This window comes from Eimeria necatrix, genomic scaffold (genome assembly GCF_000499385.1).
Source record: "Eimeria necatrix Houghton genomic scaffold, Enh_scaff108, whole genome shotgun sequence".
NCBI lineage: Eukaryota > Apicomplexa > Conoidasida > Eucoccidiorida > Eimeriidae > Eimeria > Eimeria necatrix.
The window spans coordinates 9,320-30,000 of NW_013654845.1; the positions used below are offsets into that span (position 1 = coordinate 9,320).

Sequence of the window (20,681 nt, forward strand, 5' to 3'; positions counted from 1 at the left end):
TCGCTGGTGCTGCCTCCCAAATATTTGCTAAAAAAACACTAATTACTCATCAAATAAACTAGGACAACACAGCGTTCTCGCTGCAGCCATCAGTAGCCGCATAGTTGGGTCCAACACGGCGTGCCCAAGTAGTTCAGTGGATACTGGCTAAGATATGATTAGCATCAAATTGTTTGACAGAACTCTCTGTGAAACTGATGACCTGGGAGATTGATTTGTTACAGTAATGTGTGAAGCGCTAGACTTGAAGTTGCCTCGCAGAAGGCCCCGGTTCCGCATGCAAGCACAGTTGGAGCCTGCCTTCGTGGAGTTTTAATATAAAGTTTGGCCGTTCCCTTCGTCTAATCTTCTTTTTTTGTGTTATTTTATTAAGCTGGCCGGCCCACGAATCCCTTACCCAGAAAATTTCAGTCACATTTGTCCCCAGCCCCCATGCGCATGCATGTGCAGCAGTGCCGAGGCTCAGTGCTGAACTGGAGGGATGGTTCGGGTGCTTCTTTGCGGCGAAGTCCGCGGGAGGGTCAGAGAGCTGCACAGAGTGCTGCAGCAGCTGCAGAACAAGGGGCCCTTTGACTTCGCGGTCTGCACAGGGTCCTTCTTTGCAGATCCGCAAGACTCGAAGGCGGGAGCTGCATGCAAGGACTCTTCAACACAAGTGGTGAAGTGTGAAAGCCCAGACTTCCCCGAAAAGGCAAACCAAAATGACGTGGCACAGGCTATCCGTGCTGAACTCTCGCAGCAATTCGCAACGGGCTTCGCAGAGCTGCAGCACTGCTGCAGCTCCCTTCCCCTCCCCCTGTACATCCTCGACAAGGCCGCGAGCGATTGCGCCCAGAGACTGAGTGCTCGGATGGGCCGGGGAGGCTCTGCAGTGGCTATTAGGAGCGGGGAAGCGGCTCCTGAGAGGGCCGTAAAAGAGGAATCTGCTGCTTCCGCTGCTGCTGCTGCTGCTGCTGCTGCTAGGCCTGCAGCAGCCGCTGACAGCCCTTCTGGAAACGTTTCTGAGGCTCTAGGGGAGAAAAATGGTCAAGATGAAGAGAAAAATGGAATTAAATCAAATGAACTTTCACCTGCACAGCCGGAGGCGCCTCCACGTGCTCCCGGGTGTACGTACTCCCCGTTGCAGCTGCTGGACAACGTGTGGCTGCTAGGTGGCGCTGGTGTTGCTCAGCTGGAGGGCCTCAATGTTGCCTTTTACAGTGGGCAGCAGAATGCTGAATCTCCCTGCTGCAACTCCAATGGATCCAATGACCAGCAGCAGCAGCAGCAGCAGCAGCAGCAGCAGCAGCAGCATGAAAACGGCACGGCCGGAGCCAAGTTTATCTCGAGCCTTCTAGATGGATGGGGAGGCTTCAGGGACTTCAGAGGCAGCACAGACCTCTTCGTGACAACTGAGCCCTTGCTGGGAATGTTTGACGGGCTACCCCCGGGGGTGGCGCCAGCGCCGTTTACCCAGCAGCAGCAGCAGGAGCCGCAGCAGCAGCAGCAGGAGCCGCAGCAGCAGCAGCAGGAGCCGCAGCAGCAGCAGCAGGGGCCGCAGCAGCAGCAGCAGGGTGAGCATGCTGGCCTAGATAGTAATGTTGCGAAGAAAGAGGCAGCGGCTCACTCGGAGTCTTCTGAATTTCATTTTCGCTTGTGGGTCATTCTTTATTAGTTCGGAATGCCAAGTGGCTTTTAAGACTTGAGTTAAATATTTTCACCACTTTTAATCTGCTGCCAACACCTGCAGCACATGCCTTTTGTTTTGCTGCTTTGTTGCGCTGCTGTGGCGTGGCGGGGTGTTTTGTTCGCCGCTAGTCCCGCTGCTGTAGCTGCTGCTGCTACTGCTGCTGCTGCTGCTGCTGCTGCTGCTTTTTGAAACCTTCTGGCCCGCGGTGACTCTGCGATGGGGCTGCTGCTGCTGCTGCTGCTGCTGCTGCTGCTGCTGCTGCAGCGAGAGCAGCTGTCTCGCGGACTTCCTCGAGCCCCGCCATATCATCTGCAGCGGCTTAGGCCTTTTCTGGCAAAGACCTTTCTTTAGGGGAAGACATTTTGGTAAGCATCTTTATGCTGCTTTTGTTGCAGCTGTTTGCTGCAGCTGTTTGCTGCAGCCGTTTGCTGCAGCTGTTTGCTGCAGCTGTTTGCTGCAGCCGTTTGCTGCAGCTGTTTGCTGCAGCTGTTTGCTGCAGCCGTTTGCTGCAGCTGTTTGCTGCCATGTGTATTCCTCTGTCAACTCTGCTGTATTGACTGCATGCACTCAAGTGCTGCACAGCAGCACTGAATGCATGCATTCACTCGCTGCTCCTGTGCAGCAGCAAGTGGCCAGCTAGGGGGGCCCCAGCTGCTGGTTTTGCTGCTGCTGCTGCTGACTGCCGCCAGGCTTGCTGTTGCTGCTGCTGCTGCTGCTCAGGGTACACAATGCGTCTAATTTCTCTTGGCGTCGTTGGCGAGAAGGGGCCCCAAGTGAAGGCTTTTCATGCGCTGCAGCTGCGCCCCACAACTGCAATGCTGGATCTTTTGAAGCAGCAAGAGAAGCAGCAGCAAGGGGAAAGCGAAGGGGCTTCCCGGGGCTTTAAACAAGAGCAGCAGCAGCAGCAAGCTGCTGCTGCAGCAGACGCAGTGGAGGAAGCCCGTGCTGCTCTGTTCTTCGTGCCCATTGAGTGCAACAGCCCCAACCCCTTCATCTGCGCTGTCCGGCAAAGACAGCTGCTGCTGCACTCGCCGCCCCCCCAGGAAATGTGGGCCCCCGTGGCCCCTGGGGGCCCTTCGCCATCTGCAGCTGGCGGCCTGCAGGGGCCCCCGAGGGCCCCCAAGAGGCCCCGGGAAACGGGAGTGGTGTTGGTGGAGAACCTCCCGTTTGAACTTACAGAGGAGGGGCCCCTCAAGAAGGCCCTGGAGCGGTTTGGAGCCATTAAATTCATTTTTATGCCAAAAGACAAGACAGATCCGACGAAGGGAACAGGGAAAGCGTGAGCCTGCGAGAAGCACTTGGCTGCTGCTGCTGCTTCGCTGGTTGCTTCGGCCATTGCTGCATCTTTGCAATACAACATTTGAACAGAAGCTCTTCATCTTTTCTTGCATTTGCATGCTGCTTTTGTCTCTTGTACTTGTTTGCGGCCTTGCTTTCTTCCAGATATGTAGTCTACTTCGATCCCAAGGACGCGGCGAGTGCCACCGAAGCCTCGGGCCAGTTGGAAGGGGGCGGCCGCCCTCTGCGGCTGCGGCTCTATTACGACAAAATCCCCTTCGATAGGCCCACGGGGGCAAAGAGCATCAAATGCGGAAGCGTAATAGCCACGGAGCCGCATGCAGATTGTTGGTTCTGTTTGGCGAACCCGCAGGTCGAGAAGCACATGATTGTTGACATAGCGGACCGTATGTACACTGCAGTTCCCAAAGGGGGCCTCACACCTCTCCACATGCTTCTCATTCCCATTGCGCATTTGCCCTCTCTGGCCTACGCGGACGCTGAGACTCGCCGAGAAGCTGCGGCGCTCATCAGAGCCGCTCGCAGCGCATTTCGTCAACAGGCAAGGCCATATCCCACAACAAAGCGTAGACCAGAGTTGCGGCACAAAAAAGCAGCGGATACTTGCAGGTCCTTTTAGTAACAGTCACCAAATGGACAAACGAAGTTCCTCGCTGCAGACGCACTGCTCATCTGTAGGAACAGTCTGTTGCTGTACAGCCCAACAGTGACTGCTGCACCCACCTATGATAGCTTGGAATTGCATATACGCATTTTCTGTGAGCCAGTGGCAACAGTTTGCTCATGAGCACATGAGGTGTATGAGTAGCTCTTACAGTCCCGGGCAGAAGCCCGCAAAGTCGGATATTATCTCATAGATTGTAGGGTTCAGGCTGTAGCTTTGTGGTTCAAGTTTTTGTTTTTTGCAGAGCCTCGATTTGGTTGTGTACGAGCGCTACGTGCCAATGAAGGCGACTAAAGCCATGCACTCTCAGCTTCACGCAATTCCGTGCGACCGTTCACAGGCCCTTCAGTCAGGGGAGTTGTTTGAGGTTCGTGTTTGTATCGATCGCACCGTTTCGTGGCTTCTCCAGTTTTTTGAATTTTTCTTAAAGGACAGTCAATTGTAAATAAAACGCACAAGAAGTCGCAGTGTTCCACCCACCAGGTCACTTGCTTGGCGGAGCACGGCGCGGGCCTGTAGCAGCGCATGCGCAAGCATTTCTGCGATCTTGGCGCATGTTGGGTTGGGTTGCGCAGGCTAGTGAAATTGAGATCTGTGTCTTGTGTTGCGTCTGCGGCGTCAGAAACGGGCGAAGCGAGCAGGCCTTTCTTTGCAGAGACTGCCAGAAACAGCAGATATCACTTCCCTTTCTGAGTTGGCGAAGGACCCCTGTTTGGGTTACTTTTACGTGGAGATTCCTGGCGTCTTAACGGCGAAGGGACAGACAATTGATCGTTATTTGCATGTGCAACCGGGGAGAGACAGCGGGAAGATTCCCATGACCTTTGGCCGGGAAGTCATGGCAGAGCTGTTGGGGCTGAGAGACAAAGTCAACTGGCAGGCGTGCCTTGTGCCTAAGGACGAAGAGGCGAAGCTAGCGGCAGCACTTCGTGACGTTGTAGGGGTCAATTAGAAGCGGCGCCTTAGTTCTTTTTGGGCGCCCTGCTTGAGCAACAGCTCAGCACAGTGGGAAACATGCACTGGATTATGGCTTACCTGGCTTCATGCTTCCACGTGCGTATTCGAAACCCCTGGTGCTGCACGAAAGAGTTCATTTCGATGCTTTGGCGTGCCTGGTCTTCAGCTGCCCCTTACTGTTAGCTATGGGGAAGCTGCCACGGCAAACGCTGAAACTGGCTGCCGTTGCAGCTGGTGGACTGATCAGGAAGTACTGCGAGAAGGATGCGCAGATACGCCTTCAGCGAGTACTGTAGGAGGGTCATTTACATGCTGTAAAGCTTTCCTATTTGTTTGGAACAGAGTTCAAAATGTGAAGTTTTCGCTTTTGTCGATGCGAAAAGAGGACTCGAGGAGGTGACACCATTTGCCAGCTAGCTGTCACAGTGATAACGTACGGCCCGTAGCTACTAGCTACAGCTAGCAAACTATTCAAAATATTATTTGCAATTCCCACACTCTGCACTGCTTTCACGGAAATTTTGCAACTTTTCAGGCAGACTATGTGTAAAACGCCGGAATTCATATACTCCATGGTGAAGAGGCAAGACGTAGCAGCACGGACTCAGTGACTACTCGAAAGTGAGTGTTAAATGCTGTTCATAATGCGAACTCCTTCGGTGCAAGTAAAATGCTGCACTCAGTGCGAGCCCTGTCCAGTTCAAATCGAGATACGCTCGTGTTGCATGGCTGCTGGCTATTCCAGTGGCTGCAGCTCCTGGGCCCGGTGAGGTACAAACAAACGAAAACAGGGGAGCCATTGTTTTGAAGTGCACTCTGGAATCCCTGGTTGTGCTAGTTCAACTCGCAGGTATTTAAACATGAGGGGGAATAGGTATTGCAGCTGCTTGTAGCTGGTACAGGTTGTGGCAGAGAAGTTCCTCTGCTCACCTCCAAAACAAAGACAGTGAGAAAAGAGCAGCTGCGCATTACGTGGCCACTGATTGACAGCCAGCATGGCGTGCAGTGCCCATAGCTGTTTTCAACAAACCCATTCTAGTGAGGATTACTGGGGGCATGCGGAGACTTTTGCTGCTACAGGTTTGCAACTCTCTATTGCCCGATTGCTGGCAGGCATATACGGGCTTCCGACACTCCTTCTACAGGTATAAAATATCGTTAGTGATACCCAGAGCGTCACTAATTTAATGTCTCGTATTGTTTTGTGCAGATAAGTGTGACTGAATGATTCTGTGTGCGTCAATCTCTGGGATGCTCTGCGAACTAGCACTTGTCATGTTTGAATGAAGTCTTAACTATAATTTCGCAAGATGCTGCTGCGCGCCCTGATTTATTCTCGTTTTCAATAAAACTCCATCAAAACACATCCACTCTAGTGGATGTCAAGTTTGGTTCCTACCTACACGGCATTCACAGCTCTCGCAAACCTACAGCGGTCAAACAAGACAAAACGAACGCCATTTTGGAAAACGAACTTGAAAAAAACTAAAAATAAGCGTTCAGACTGCACAAAGGTGTTTCCGAGCAACTGGAAATGAGCCAGCGAACAACAACAAGTGCTGCTGTAATTGACCACAGAATGCCGAGAGTTTACCCAGTTGCTCTCATAGTGAAACTTGCTTTGCCAAAATAATGTAATCCTCAGCCATGCACTGCGAACAGAGCTAGAAGCCTTGACGGAAATGAACAAATAGAGCAAAAAAGCATGACAAAATGGAGGAAAAATAAGTTTCTGTCGCTCGAAAAGTGGGGAGTACACGGGTGTCACCCAGTTTTGAACCACCGATATCTGGACTGCAAACTCGAAAAACGCCTGAGTACTAAGTTCTATATTCCCTGACCTGGGCACTAAATGCCAAACTTGAAATATAGATCTTCAAGTTAGACTGTTTAGCTTTCTGTAGAGCTTTCTCTGTGCAGCTTTGTCAAGGGGGTTGCCGCTGGCGACAAGCTGATTCACTAGTGTGGGACAGGCATTTGTTTCGTCGTTTCGCGAATTAGAATTCCTCTTAAACGAAAACTTGCAGGAAAAACACAAAATGAGATGAGAAATAGTTCGTTCTTCTGAACTACTTGTGGCCTCATTCATGTTTCAGCCTCGAGACACGACTCCTGGCTGCACCCCCCCGCTGGTGTACCGCTGTTGCGCTTCCAGCAGCCTCAGCCATTATATGCAGTTCAGTTTCCTCCTTCTGTTATCTAAATTGTTGTTCGGGAATCTGAACTTTCTTTGCATCAAATAAAACGCGAAAATGCCGTTGAACTTGGGGGATTCCTTTCCAGACTTCCAGGCGGAGGCGCTGGGCGCCGAGCACTTCCGCTTGCACGAGTACTTGGGAGACAGCTGGGGAGTGATGTTCAGGTAAGATTGGCGCACAAAAGCCCCATTTAATCGCGTTTTGAATTATGTAGACTTCTGTGTCGACTGATGAGCACGAGGGGGGGGCTGCTGCACTGGAGAGCCTTGTCTCGTGCTCAATTCCGGATTTCTGGCGTTGCTTGCAGCCACCCGAACGACTTCACTCCCGTTTGCACGACGGAGCTCGCTGAAGCCGTGAAGCTCCAGGACTCCTTCACGAAGAAGAACTGCAAACTCGTTGGCTTCTCCTGCAACGACATGCAGAGCCACAGAGTGAGCAGCAGCAGCTGCTGCTGCGCTGCTGCGGCGCTGCGCCCGCAGCCGCAAGAACACGCGATCTCCCGTCAATCTGCACAGCGAAGCAGCAAATAAACACCTTTTTGAAATGCTGGGCAGGTGCTGTGCTCGCTGCAGCCGAAGTGCGTGTTGCTGCTGCTGCTGCTGCTGCTGCTGCTGCGCAGGACTGGGCGAAGGACATAATGGCCTATGCGGGCCGCTCTGGGAACTTGCCGTTTCCCCTCGTTTGCGACCCCAAGAGGGAACTGGCTGCGAGTTTGGGAATTATGGATCCTGCGGAAAAGGACAAAGAGGGGCTGCCTCTGACTTGCCGCTGCGTCTTCTTCATAAGTCCTGAGAAGAAGCTGGCGGCCTCCATTTTGTACCCGGCCACCACTGGGAGGAACTTCGCGGAAATCCTCAGAGTGCTGGACTCTCTGCAGGTATATCTTGCTGCAGCTTCTCTTGTGGCTGTTTGTCTCAGTGGCATTTGACTTGTTTTTGCTGCTTTATGACCCCTCGTTTTGAAGAGCTGCTTCTCTTGTGGCTGTTTGTCTTAGTTGCATTTGAATTGCTTTTGCTGCTTCTTATTTATGACCCCTCGTTTTGAAGAGCTGCTTCTTTTGCTGCTGTTTGTCTTAGCGGCATTTGAATTGCTTTTGTTGCTCTATGACCCCTCGTTTTGAAGAGCTTTTTGTTGGTTGATGCAGTGAATACTTTTGAACAAGTCCCGTTTTGTGTGCATGCATTTAAATTTAAATTTATATTTGTTTTCTTCTTTCTTCGCAGCTCACTGCCAAGTTTCCAGTGGCCACTCCTGTGGACTGGACCGCCGGGGCCAAGTGCTGCGTAGTGCCGACCTTGGCAGCAGAAGACGCAAAAAAGCTTTTGCCCAAAGGCCACGAGGCGCTGCAGCTGCCTTCGGGAAAGCCTTACCTGCGGCTCACCCCAGACCCCAGGGGTTGAATCTTCTGCATGCAGCAGCTGCAGCAGCAGCTGCAGCAGCTGCAGCAGCTGCATGCAGCTGCAGCAGCTGCATTCAGCTGCAGCAGTTGCATGCAGCAGCAGTGCAGCTGCAGCTAAAGCTTTCAAGAGTTTGTCGAAATGGCGGGGCTGGAGCTGCTCTCGAGGCAGCTGCTGCTGCCTTTGTTGGCAATTGAACGGGGTTGCGGGATCTGCTGCTGCTGCTGCTGCTGCTGCATCCGTGCGGAAGCAGGCAACTGCATGCAGAGCCAGTTTGCACTGCAGCAGTGAGCCAGCAAATGCTAGCAGCAAAACTCGGGCGCGAAAGGAATACCATTTTGGACTTCGGCGCAAAACTTAGAGCTGCAACTCTGCAGCTCGCTAGCTGCTTCCTATTTGGTCAAGGGACTTGTTCTAGAAAACTGTTTTATATTATCAATGCTCCATTGCAAGAACATTTAATTGATGCTGTATGAGGTTTGTACTTAGTAGAGCTAGTTGTACGAATCAGTCTGGGCAGCTGAACCATCATGAGCTACAGGTGCTGGGTGGTGCTGGCTCTTCTCATGAATGAGATCTTCCTCAGCCCTAAGGGGATTCATTCTTTATTGCTTATCACAGAAATGCAGATGCGCTAGATTTCGCAGAGTTTGGAGGTTTACTCACAGCGAGAGGGCTGTGGACCCTGACTATGTCGTCACAAGGGGAAGTGGTGTTGGGCTGGCGTGGGGAGCCCGGGCTGCTTTGTGTGGATATTGCGAGTGTTAAATGCGCAACAAAATGACAAATATTGGGCTAGGTTTGAGGACAAAACGCACGGCTCACTGCTGCAGTCAAGTGCCATGCGCTGAAGAGGTATGCTGGCCCGGCAGTGCCTCTCGTGGCTGGGCGCATCGGAAACCTGTGCTCCTGTGGCTTTGTCACTTCTTTCCCTTCGCAACAATATCAGAAATGACTGTTAGCAAAGAGCCAGGGGAAGGTTAGCTTCCAGGGGTGAGAGAAAGCGCTGAGGGAGGGCACTTCAAGTTGCAAGATTGTCTGAGACACTGGTGGCCTCATTCCGGATAAGTGCTTTCTAGGCGGTTGTACTGGCCCATGGCATCATTAAAATAAACAACTAATAAATTCAAGTAGTTTTAGACAACTGTATCGCTGTGTTGCGAATGTCCTGCGTCTGCAGCAGAAACGAGCAAGGAAGCAGAAATACCCACCTATTTCAAAGAGATCGAGACTGCTCGTCTCGATTGTGAAAGAGGTGAAACCACAGGTTCAAACTCGTCCGTTTTATTTGTTAAAACGGTAACATGTCAATTAAACTTGATCTGCGGGAATGATTTAACGGTGGATGTCCATTTAGCGTAGGTTTCGCGAGGTCATTCGTGCGGCGCTGCTGACGAAGTCTCGAACCACCACAGCATTGAACTGCCGAAGGCTTGCCTTAAAAAGGGTTTTAAAAGTTTTAACAGGATTTATCAAGGCTTTTAAATGGCCTCAGTTTGAAATTCGGTTTGTTTCTGCGCTGTGTCGCGTTTGTGGCTAGGTTTGCGGCGCAGCTATGTGGCTGGTTGGCGCTCTGCTGGTGAGCTGCTGGCGGCTGCTGCTGCCGATTCATATCTTGTCCATTTATTTCTTTCTGTTCTGGAACTCTGGCACCATCACAATCATCTATTTTCTCTTAGTAGATCAAATTTCAAGTTGCCATTGTCCCTTTCTCGTAAGTGTAATCACTTCTTCACAGAGTGACCTCGCGAAGCGCCGCTGGCAGCATCGGGCTCCAGTTTCGCTTTAGGGAGTTTCCTGCGAGTGTTACCTGTGGAAAGCTGCATTACTATTTGTTTTTTACCCTTATAAATCAGTAACAACTGCAATTACGCAAAGGAAGCCGGCCTTTTATCCAGTTGTTCCAGTTCTCACGGCACCACGCCTTCTTCCTCTGCCGCGTTTCCACATTGCAAATCCGAGCAGTCCAGACGGCTTAAAGTGCCCCCCTCTTTTGATATATTATTTGAAGAGTATAAAGAGCCACATTTGTCGAGTGCAGGCGGGCAGTGGGCAGCTGCTGCCGCGTCTGGCTCAAGCCGTTGCCTGTGTGCTCGCCCACGAGCTCACTCAGAGGAAACCAGCTAACTGCTTGCCACACTGCGAATGCATGCATTTCGGGTGACTTAAAATGCATTTTTGTGTCTGTCTGTCGCTTTTTTCCCGGTTATTCCCGCAGCAACCAGCAAGATGGCGGCGCGGAGTGCTGCCCTGGCGGTGACATGGCTGGCGGCTGCGCTGCAGCTGGCGGCCTGCATCGGGAAGTCGCAGCCCGCGGCCGCGTCTTTCTCGCGGGCCGCCACTGCCGGCGAACTGCAGGCGCTGATCAACAGCATCAAGTTGGCCGTGGACAGCCGCGTGGTGGCCTCTGCTGCGCTCCCGCTGCCCTCCTCCAAGGGCGCCAACAGCGTGGTGATCTCCCGCGGCAGTTTCCAGCGCTCGAGCTTGCCCAGCGTGGCCAGCGTGGCCACTTTCAGCAGCGGGGGGGGTCTGGGGCTGCCCCCCTGCTCCAAGTGCAGCATGAACTCCGGGGTGACCAGTGGTCCATCTACGGACATTCAAATCGACATCCCCAGCAACGGCGGAAGCACTGACATCATCATCGAGGAGAACTTCGCCAACGGCGGCGGCAACGGCAGCGTCGCCACTGCCTCCTGTGAGTTCCGCAGTCCGCAGCTTTCTTGAACGGTCTTAGCCATTTTTTTGCAAGTTTTTGCATTTTTTTTCTTTTTTTTGCATCTTTTTGCTTTTTATTTTGCATTTTCTTCTTTCCTTTTCAGATGTTTCTGTTTGTTGCATTATTTGCCGTTACTTGTTCGATTTGGCGCTGCTTTCCAGCAGTTCGATGCCTCCGCATGCAGCAGTTGCTGTTCATCTTTTCCCGCCCAACTTCGAATCTGCGTGCTGTTTTGTTTATTCTTTTGTTCCAACTCTTCATTTGTTTCTTTTAATCTCTCAAATAAATGTTTATTTTCGACTTTTTGTTTTAAGTTTGTTTCTCTACTGCATTTGCACTTGAGCGCTGTGACTACTTCGAGTATTCTGCGAAACTGCGTCATTTTTTCTCCTTTTTTCGCCACCTAAACGCAATTTTCGAATTCTAACTAAATTCCCTCTGCTGCTGCTGCTGCTGCTGCTGCTGCTGCTGCTGCTGCTGCAGTCGCCTCGCGAGCCTCCCGCGTTTCCGCAGCCCGCGCGCCCACTGTGGTCATCCGCGACTACGGGCCCCGCAGCAGCCGCACAGTGCCCTTTCCGAGTCTCTTTAATGTGCAGCAGAGTTTTGCGCAGCGGCCCGCAGTGGTCTCCACTTTTGCCTTCGAAAGCCCCCCGTCCAAGTCCATTCAAGTCCCCACATTTCCCTCCAAAGGCGCCATTAATGGCATTAATGGTGGCATTAACAGTGGCATTAATGGCGGCCTTAATGGCGGCCTTAATGGCGGTATTAATGGTGGCATTAATGGCGGCATTAATGGCGGAATTAATAATGGCATTAATGGCGGCATTAATAATGGCATGAATGGCGTTAATGGCGGCATTGACAGCGGCATCAATGGCGGCATTGACAGCGGCATTAATAATGGCATTAATAGTGGCATTAATAATGGCATTAATAATGGCATTAATGGCGGCATTGACAGTGGCATGAACGGCGGCCTCAACGGCGGCGTAGACAGCGGGTTCAACAATGGCATTGACAGTGGCATTAATGGCGGCATTAATGGCGGCATTAATGGCGGCATTAACGGCAATAATGGCAGCATTAATGGCATTAATGGCGGCATTAATGGTGGCATTAATGGTGGCATTAAAGGTGGCATTAATGGTGGCATTAATGGCATTAATGGCGGCTCTGGGGGCGTTGCACAGAAGGGCGGCTGGAGCGATCCGGGGCAAACTGGAGTGGTTGCCAGCATGCCCAGGAGCGGCTTCAGCGCAGCAACGCCCCAGAAAGGCTCTTGGGGCGGCAGCGGGGGCCCCAGCGTGGCCAGCATGTCCCGCAGCGCGGGCCGGGGCCCCTACATGACCAGCATAGTATCTTTTGTGCAGCGGCGGCTGGAGAAGCTGCAAAGGGCTGATTAAATGCAAAAAGGAGAAATAAAAGTGAAGTTCGCTTCGGGAAGACGCAGCGGCCCGAGACGCGCAAGCTGCGCGCAAGTCCTGCAGCAGGCAGCTGCAGCAAAAACGCGTCTTGGGCGAATTCAAGATGCAAAACGCCAATCGGTTTGCCGGAAACTTTTCTCGCAGTCTAGAGCAATTTCCATGCAAATGGGACTTTCCAAAGGGGGAAATTGCGAAAATTTAAACGCGAAACAGCTCAAGTTTCAAGTTGCGTGCGCAGCTCTCGGGTGTACATACACACCAGGGATTCCGCAGCGCACGCCGACTTGCAAAACGGCCTGAGCCTTTCAGAGTTGTTTTCTTCCGTTGTTTTCGACAAGTGCAAATTGTTGCTGGTGCCATTTGTGCTTCGCCACTTATTACACTCGTAAACTTAAAAGCGGCTGACGTTTCAGACTTGTAGTTGCATTGCGAACAGCGACGGGCCGAGAGGCACTGCGGACCTCCAGAAGACAGATCCGTCGCTTCTAGCGCGACAAGAAACGAATCCACTCAGGAATTGCTAAATTAGATAATTTAGTTTTAATTAATTCCGTTTTTTTCCGCACAAACAGGCCGGAACGTCTAGTCTACGCCGCAGGTGTCTCCGCAGGTCTGGTGGGCTCGCGGGAAGCCAGCCACTGCGTCCAGCGCCGCCCCCGCAGCCTTTTCGAAAGCAATTGGTATTTTCTTTTGCATTTTAAAAACACTTTTAATTTCTGAACTTCTTTTTCGCAGCTTCCCCGCGGCAGCCCGTTGATCGCTGCAGCTTTCGCTCCCAGCGCCGCCGAACCTGCTGCAGGTCTGCGCACTGCCCGCCTCCGAGCGCGCGATCTTTTCGCGAAAAAGCAAAAATGGTAATTGCAGCGACTTCCGAAGGCTCTGGGAGCCAGGGGGCTGGCTCTTCAGCTGTCACGACAGCTGGCTCCGCAGCAGCAGCAGCAGCAGCAGCAGCAGCAGCAGCGGCGGGCGAAAGCTGCACGCAGGGCAGCTGCAGCGGGAACTCCACGTGGAGCTGCCAGGGCCTGCAGCTGGCCTGCAGCATGTGCGTCTGCGTCGTCGGAGGCGGCAACATTGCTGCTGCTGCTGCTGCTTGGCTCTCCCGCAGCAGCAAAAGTCTTTGCGTCCACGTTTTGACTCGGCAGCCGCAGCGCTGGACGCAGCGGCTGCGCGTCCGCGCCAACCCCGCCTGCCGCTGGGCAGCCCTCCAGCCCTACGAGGCCAACATCAACCTGTGAGGCCCTGCAGCAGCAGCAGCAGCAGCAGCAGCAGCAGCAGCAGCAACGCAGCAGCAGTAGCAGCAGCAGCAACGCAGCAGCAGCAGCAACGCAGCAGCAGTAGCAGTAGCAGCAGCAGCAGCAGCAGCAGCAGTAGCAGTAGCAGTAGCAGCAACGCAGCAGCAGTAGCAGTAGCAGCAGCAGCAGCAGCAGCAGCAGCAGCGCAGCAGCAGCAGCAGCAGCAGCAGCGCAGCAGCAGCAGCAGCAGCAGTGGCGTAGCTTGTTGTTTGTGCGCAGCATCACGAACGACGCTGCAGCAGCAGTGCAGCGGGCGAGTCTGGTGATGGTGGCAGCTCCCGCTCATGTCCATTTGGAGTTGCTGCGCAAAGTCGCGCCCCACTTGAAGCCCGGCTGCATCCTGGGCACTCTTTTTGGCCAGGGTGCGCAGCAGCAGCAGCAGCAGCAGCAGCAGCGCAGCAGCAGCAGCGCAGCAGCAGCAGGGCAGCGACGCAGGTTGATTCTCGCTTTTGTGGCAGGGCCATTTTAGGAGGAGACAGCAGCAAGAGTGCAGCACTGTTTGTAACACTTATTTCCTTTCCACTCTTCCAAATAAGCCCTGCTGCTGCTGCTGCTGCTGCTGCTGCTGCTGCTGCGCTGCAGGCGGCTTCGACTGGGCCGTGGAGGCGGCGCTGGGCCCCGCCCAGGGGCAGCTTGCTGCAGTCTTCGGGCTGCAGCACGTGCCTTGGCTGGCGCGTTGGGAAGTGGGTTTTAATTTAATTTAAATTAAAATTAAAATTAAAATATAAATATAAATTAAAATATAAATTAAAATATAAATTAAAATATAAATATAAATATAAATTTAAAATTGAATTTAAATTCTTTTTGCAGTTCTAGTCCGCTGCTGGAAGCAGCTTCCCCTGTTGCAGCAAGCCCGGCAGCCAGCGAGGGGCCTCCACCGCTCTCTTCCGCTGCTGCTGCTGCTGCTGCTGCTGCTGCTGCTACTGCTGCTGCTGCTGCTGCTACTGCTGCTGCTGCTGCTGCTGCTGCTGCTGCTGCTGCAGGAGTACGGGAGGGCGGTGGAGCTGATAGGCCCGAAGGAGTTCATTTGTGCTGCTGTGTCTCCGCCCTGCGCCCGCCCAATGGTGCAGCTGCTGCTGCAGCTTTGCTTCGACCAGCCCTGCAAGTTGCTGCCGAACTTTTTGTGTCTCACGCTGACCCCCAGCAACCAGATCATTCACCCCGCCAGGTCTGCTGCTGCTGCTGCTGCTGCTGCTGCTGCTGCTGCTGCTGCTGCTGCTGATTTCGAGGCGGTTTGGGCGTGGGGCTTGGCCTGGGAGCGTCGGCAGCGCGGCCTGTTTCGTGCTGCTGCAGCTGCAGCAGAACCAAGTTTTGCTGCAGCTGCTGCTGCTGCTGCAGCAGAACTAAGTGTTGCTGCAGCTGCAGCTGCAGCAGAACCAAGTGTTGCTGCAGCAGCAGCTGCAGCAAAGGTTCCTGTGCGCTTGTGGGCTGTTGAAAGGGCGCCTGCTGCTGGCCGAGAGACTGCGCATGCGCGCCGCAAGAAAGCACCCAGCAGCAGCAGCAGCAGCAGCAGCAGCAGCAGCAGCAGCAGGTTGCGAATGTGTGCAGGTACTACTCCATCTTCAAGGACTGGGACGGGAAGAAAGTCTACAAAGAAAACGAAATCTCGTGGGGGCTCTACACGGAGTTCGACGCGGAGGCGGCGCAGCAGCTGGCGCTGCTGGACGCGGAGCTGCAGCAAATCAAGAAAGCTTTGGTTTCTCAGTTTCCAAATCTCGATTTAAGCACAGTTTTGCCAATTCAAGAAAGAATCCTCCAACAATATGGTCAGTTTCTTCGGATCTTGTTCGGATCGGTTCGCGGCGGCGCGTGCAGAACTGGGGTGTACGTACACCTCGCGGGGTGTACGTACACCTCGCGCAACGTGCACAAAAGGCGAATTTGAAAAGCCCCCAAAAAGAAGCCCGCGGGGCTTTTCATTTTTATTTATTTTCTTTTTTGAAAGCCCGCGAGGCCTTTTTTTTATTTATTTTCTTTTTTTGATGCAGGAGATGATGTTAAAGATCGCACGAACTTGCAAACCATTGTGGCCACCAACGGCGGCTATGCTTCCTGCCGGACTCCCGCAGCAGCAGTTGAAGGTGAGTGTTCTTCTGAGGTTTTGTTTCCTTTTTGTTTCTTTTTTGTTTCTTTTTTGTTTTTTTTGTCTCTTTTTTTGTTTCTTTTTGTTTTTTTGAATCAAAAAGCCACACATTTGCAAGTTTCTCCCTCGATTTCCCTCTCCCGGCTCTCGGGCCCCGGCAGAGGAATGAACTTAAGGGCCAAATTTGATGAAATTAAATGAACTTGAGGGGAAATTTGATGAAATTAAATGAATTTGAGGGGAAATTTGAATGAAATTAAATGAAATTGAATGAAATTGAGGGCCAAATTGGATGAAATTGGATGAAATTGGAGGAAATAAAATGCAGAATTCGGCGGAGTTGGCAGCGGAAAAAGAAAGCAGCTGGGACTTGTGCAAATTTTGAACTTTGCTGCTGCAGGCGGCTTCCAGCCCCACTTGCAAAGCCGCCTTTTTCAAGAAGATGTGCCGAGCGGTTTGTGCGTTTTGCGGGGCGTAGCGGAGCTGGCAGGTGTACAGACACCCGGGATTGACGCCATGATTGAGTGGCATCAAAAGTTTATGGGAATTTCATTTTTAAAAAATAAAAAACTTAATCCAGAAACTCTCCATCTCACCACTGCCCCCCAGCGCTACGGCTTCGACTCTCTCAGCCGTTTGGTCGCCACCACTCTCCGCGGCTGCCAAACAGCCAATCATAACTCCAACTAAACTTTAATTCAACTTTTATTTATTCCAACTTTATTTTATTTCAACTTTATTCTATTTCAACTTTATTTATTTCAATTTTATTTTATTTCAACTTTTATTTATTTCAACTTTTATTTATTTCAACTTTTACTTATTTCAACTTTTATTTATTTCAACTTTTATTTATTTCAACTTTTATTTATTTCAACTTTTATTTATTTCAACTTTATTTTATTTCAACTTTATTTTATTTCAACTTTTATTTATTTCAATTTTATTTATTTCAACTTTACTTTATTTCAACTTTAATTCAACTTTGGTTTATTTCAACTTTATTTTATTTCAACTTTATTTTATTTCAACTTTATTTTATTTCAACTTTAATTTATTTCAAATTTATTCCAACTTTATTTTATTTCAACTTTATTTTATTTCAACTTTATTTTATTTCAACTTTGATTTATTTCAACTTTATTTTATTTCAATTTTGATTTATTTCAACTTTATTTTATTTCAACTTTTATTTATTTCAACTTTATTTTATTTCAACTTTATTTTATTTCGACTTTATTTTATTTCAAATTTAATTTATTTCAACTTTATTTTATTTCGACTTCGATTCAACTTTGATTCAACTTTAATTTATTTTAACTTTAATTCAACTCCAACTAAACTTCAACTCAAATTTCATTCAACTTTAATTTAATTCAACTTTATTTCAACTTTAATTTATTTCAACTTTATTTCAACTTCTTTAATTCATTTCAACTTTATTTCAACTTCAATTCATTTCAACTTCAATTCAAATTCAACTTCAATTCAAATTCAAATTCGGCATTTGAAGTTAAACTTCGAACTCGGCACTCAATTTCGTCCAATTGCGTCCAGTTTTTCATTTATTTTCATTTCATTTTATTTATTATTTGTTTTCATTTATTTCATTTATTTCATTTGTCTTCATTTATTTTCATTTATTTCCATTTAATTCCGCATTTATTTTCATTTAATTTTTCATTTATTTTCATTCAATTTTTCATTTATTTTCATTTATTTTCATTTATTTCCATTTATTTTCATTTAAGTTTTCATTTATTTCATTTATTTTCATTCAATTTTTCATTTATTTCATTTATTTTTATTTAATTCGACTTTTAATTTCTTCTATTTGCTGCTGCGCGGCGCTGCTGCTGCGGCCCACCAGGCCCTTCTCAGCTGCAAGCTGCTGCAGCTGCCTAGTTCTGCTGCAGCTGCTGCAGCTGGCTGCTGCAGCTGCTGCAGCTGCGTAGTTCTGCTGCAGCTGCTGCAGCTGCTGCAGCTGCGTAGTTCTGCCGCAGCTGCTGCAGCTGCTGCAGCTGCTGCAGCTGTTTATTCCCTTTTCCTGTTTTGCGTGGCAAACTAAATGCATATTAAAAGATCGACAGGAGGGCAGAGAAAAGAAAACTAGCAGCAGCAAAATAGCAGCAGCAGCAGCAGCAGCAGGGTGAAGAGAGAAAGCAGCAGCAAGGAACAAAGTTGCGCGTTTCGAATTAAAGTTTGCTGCTGCAGCCAAGCCCGCCTCCGCAGCAGCTGCAGCGCTGGGGAGCAGCAGAGGCAGCAGTTTGTTTGCTTCGAGGAAATCGAAAAGCAAAAGAAAAGAAAAGACAAAGGCCCTTAATTAAGTTCATTTAAATGAAGGGCAGCTTCGAAAGAAAGCACACTTTGCTTCTCCAGAAACAACTCCAGCAGCAGCAGCGCGTTTCCCGCTGCCTGGGGCTCTCCTTGGTGCTTCTTGCAGTTGCGTTTCTCTCAGCCAATGCAGAGGCGGAAACAGTCGTTGAAAACTGCGCAGAAAAAAAGAAAAAAAGAAATGAAAAAAAAAGCCGAAAAAGTGAAGGACAGCCCAGGTTTCAGGTGTATCGACAGCTCGGCCGGCGAATTTACAAAAATATATTTATTTATTTAAACAACAATTTTTATCTCTTTTATATATTTAATAATTTATTATATTGTGCAGACTTCTGCATTTGTGCACTTCTTCACACTTGCGCAGCAGCAGCAGCAGCAGCAGCAGCAGCAGCAGCAGCAGCAGCAGCAGCAGCAGCCAGGCACCGCGGCGCGGTACTCTTTGAATTCGCCTTCGGAAGTCAATTCCGTTTGAAGCAAAATTAATATTTTAATTCAAAATAAATATTTTAATTCAAAATAAATGTTTTAATTCAAAATAAATATTTTAATTCAAAATAAATATTTTAATTCAAAGTAAACATTTAAATTCAAAATAAATATTTTAATTCAAAATTAAATCCAATTAAACTTTTAATTCAAAATTAAATCCAATTAAACAAATAAATGAATTTAAATTCCACAAAACAGTTTTGGAGCACTTCGGCCAAGAGGCCTCACTTGCCGTTCATTTCAACTTTTCCTAAAAAACTGAAATGAACCAAACTGAAGCCAAAATAAACCAAAATGAGCCAAAATAAAACAAAATAGACCAAAATAAAGCAAAAATGAACCACAATAAAGCCAAAATAGACCAAAATACACCAAAATAGGCCAAAATAAGCCAAATTAAAGCCAAAATAGACCAAAATAAAGCTAAAATAGACCAAAATAAAGCAAAAATGAACCAAAATAGACCAAAATAAAATCAAAATAGACCAAAATAAGGCCAAAATAAAGCCAAAATAAACCAAAAAAAGCCAAAATGGACAAAAATAAAGCCGAAATGAACCAAAACAAGGCCAAAGTGAGCCAAAATAAGGCCAAAATGAACCAAAATGAACCAAAACGAAGCCAAAATAGACTAAAATAAAACCAAAACAAACCAAAATAAAGCGAACGTGAACAAAATAAAGCCAAAACAGACCAAAATAAAGCCAAAACAGACCAAAATAAAGCCAAAATGGACCAAAATAAAGCCAAAATGGACCAAAATAAAGCCAAAATGGACCAAAATAAAGCCAAAATGCCCCAAAATGAGCTCAAAAAGACCCAACTAAACTCGAAAACAACAAAAGAACTCCAAAGCCTCTACGGGAAATTCACCCGCGTAAGTGCCGCTGCCGTTGGGCACCAAATTGAAAGTCTGAGTGAACTTCATTGGGGGGTTGTCTTCTATGGCCAGATCGCCTGCAGCGCAGCAAAAAGGAAGCAAAAGTGCGGAATAAATGCGAAATAAATGCGAAATAAATGCAAAATAAATGCAAAATAAATGAAATGTTTGCCAATATTCAGCAAATTTGAAATAAAAAGTCCAAAATATCTTTAAAAGCAAAAAAATCAAAAAAAAATGAACACGAACTGATGCCCCGCGAAGGAAAGCTGTACAGACACCCGAAAAATGAGCGCAGCAGCAGCGCAGAAAGGAAATAAATAAATGAAAAATAAATAAATAAATAAATAAATAAATAAATAAATAAATAAATGATAAATAATAAATAGAACAAAACAATGCAGCAGAGAAGCTGTCGGAAAGGGGAATTCCGAAAGAACAAAAGCCGCAGCAACACCCGCCCGACAGCTGCTGCAGCAGCAGCGCAGCAGCAGCAGCAGCAGCAGCGCAGCAGCAGCAGCAGCGCAGCAGCAGCAGCAGCAGGACCGCAAACTATGATGAGGACTCCGCCGTGGGGCGTGGGCTGGCAGTCGCAGGTGACCAGCTGGTGGCTGACAGCAGCAGGAAGCTGCTGCAGCTTCTGCAGAATTGCTGCTGCTCCTCTGAACTGAGTGCCTTCGTAAGTCAGCAAAGAGTTCTCCGTGTACAACTCCGCCAGCCCAGCCCTGCGCGCAACAACACCTGCTGCTGCTGCTGCTGCTGCTGCTGCTGCTGCTGCTGCAGCTGGGTGGGCTGCTGCAGCAGCTCTGTGGGCTGCTGCAGCAGCTGTGTGGGCTGCTGCAGCAGCTGTGTGGGCTGCTGCAGCAGCTGCTGCAGCAGCTGTGTGGGCTGCTGCTGCTGCTGCTGCTGCAGCTGCTGCAGCAGCAGCTGCTGCTGCTGCTGTGTGGGCTGCTGCAGCAGCAGCTGCTGCTGCTGTGTGGGCTGCTGCATGCGCTGCTGCAGCAGCTGTGTGAGCTGCTGCAGCGGCAGATGCACGTGCTGCTACAGGCGCTGCTGCTGTAGGTGCAGGTGCTGCTAAAGCTGCTGCAGCTGTAGGTGCAGCTGCTGCTAAAGCTGCAGGTGCTGCTGCTGCTGCTGCTGCTGCTGCTGCTGCTGCTGCGGGAGGTGGAGCAGCCGGGAGGCGAGGGCCTCGTGGCTTCGAGAGGCTTTGTGGGGTTTGGGCTGAAGCAAAGGGAAGCAAAGGACTCATTTTGCTGCTGCTGCTGCTGCTGCT

The 20,681-nt window shown here is 49.5% G+C and overlaps 6 protein-coding genes across 6 annotated transcripts in view; 5 read left to right on the forward strand and 1 right to left on the reverse strand.

Moving 5' to 3' along the window:
- Positions 1-481: 481 nt before the first annotated feature.
- ENH_00002780 (hypothetical protein) lies at positions 482-1,654 on the forward strand (the record flags this gene model as incomplete). Its single annotated transcript, XM_013583972.1, has 1 exon — positions 482-1,654. The coding sequence occupies one exon, from the start codon at positions 482-484 to the stop codon at positions 1,652-1,654; it is 1,173 nt and encodes a 390-aa protein (XP_013439426.1).
- A 743-nt stretch (positions 1,655-2,397) lies between these two features.
- ENH_00002790 (CWF19-like protein 1, related) lies at positions 2,398-4,584 on the forward strand (the record flags this gene model as incomplete). Its single annotated transcript, XM_013583973.1, has 4 exons — positions 2,398-2,948; positions 3,113-3,509; positions 3,877-3,999; positions 4,255-4,584. The coding sequence occupies 4 exons, from the start codon at positions 2,398-2,400 to the stop codon at positions 4,582-4,584; spliced, it is 1,401 nt and encodes a 466-aa protein (XP_013439427.1).
- A 2,257-nt stretch (positions 4,585-6,841) lies between these two features.
- On the forward strand, positions 6,842-8,190 carry ENH_00002800 (peroxidoxin 2, putative; the record flags this gene model as incomplete). Its single annotated transcript, XM_013583974.1, has 4 exons — positions 6,842-6,951; positions 7,095-7,221; positions 7,410-7,649; positions 8,014-8,190. The coding sequence occupies 4 exons, from the start codon at positions 6,842-6,844 to the stop codon at positions 8,188-8,190; spliced, it is 654 nt and encodes a 217-aa protein (XP_013439428.1).
- A 2,226-nt stretch (positions 8,191-10,416) lies between these two features.
- Positions 10,417-12,306, forward strand: ENH_00002810 (hypothetical protein, conserved; the record flags this gene model as incomplete). Its single annotated transcript, XM_013583975.1, has 2 exons — positions 10,417-10,882; positions 11,387-12,306. The coding sequence occupies 2 exons, from the start codon at positions 10,417-10,419 to the stop codon at positions 12,304-12,306; spliced, it is 1,386 nt and encodes a 461-aa protein (XP_013439429.1).
- An 872-nt stretch (positions 12,307-13,178) lies between these two features.
- On the forward strand, positions 13,179-16,395 carry ENH_00002820 (opine dehydrogenase, putative; the record flags this gene model as incomplete). Its single annotated transcript, XM_013583976.1, has 7 exons — positions 13,179-13,558; positions 13,839-13,981; positions 14,202-14,302; positions 14,606-14,790; positions 15,171-15,388; positions 15,611-15,703; positions 16,106-16,395. 7 exons carry the CDS (start codon positions 13,179-13,181, stop codon positions 16,393-16,395), a joined length of 1,410 nt encoding a protein of 469 aa, XP_013439430.1.
- A 4,258-nt stretch (positions 16,396-20,653) lies between these two features.
- The window catches only part of ENH_00002830 (hypothetical protein), a gene marked incomplete at both ends in the record, with an annotated part of 334 nt that continues 306 nt past the window's right edge, over positions 20,654-20,681 (reverse strand). Inside the window, 1 exon segment of the mRNA XM_013583977.1 lies at positions 20,654-20,681. This exon segment is cut by the window's right edge and continues 185 nt beyond it. Coding sequence (XP_013439431.1) covers positions 20,654-20,681 — 28 coding nt within the window.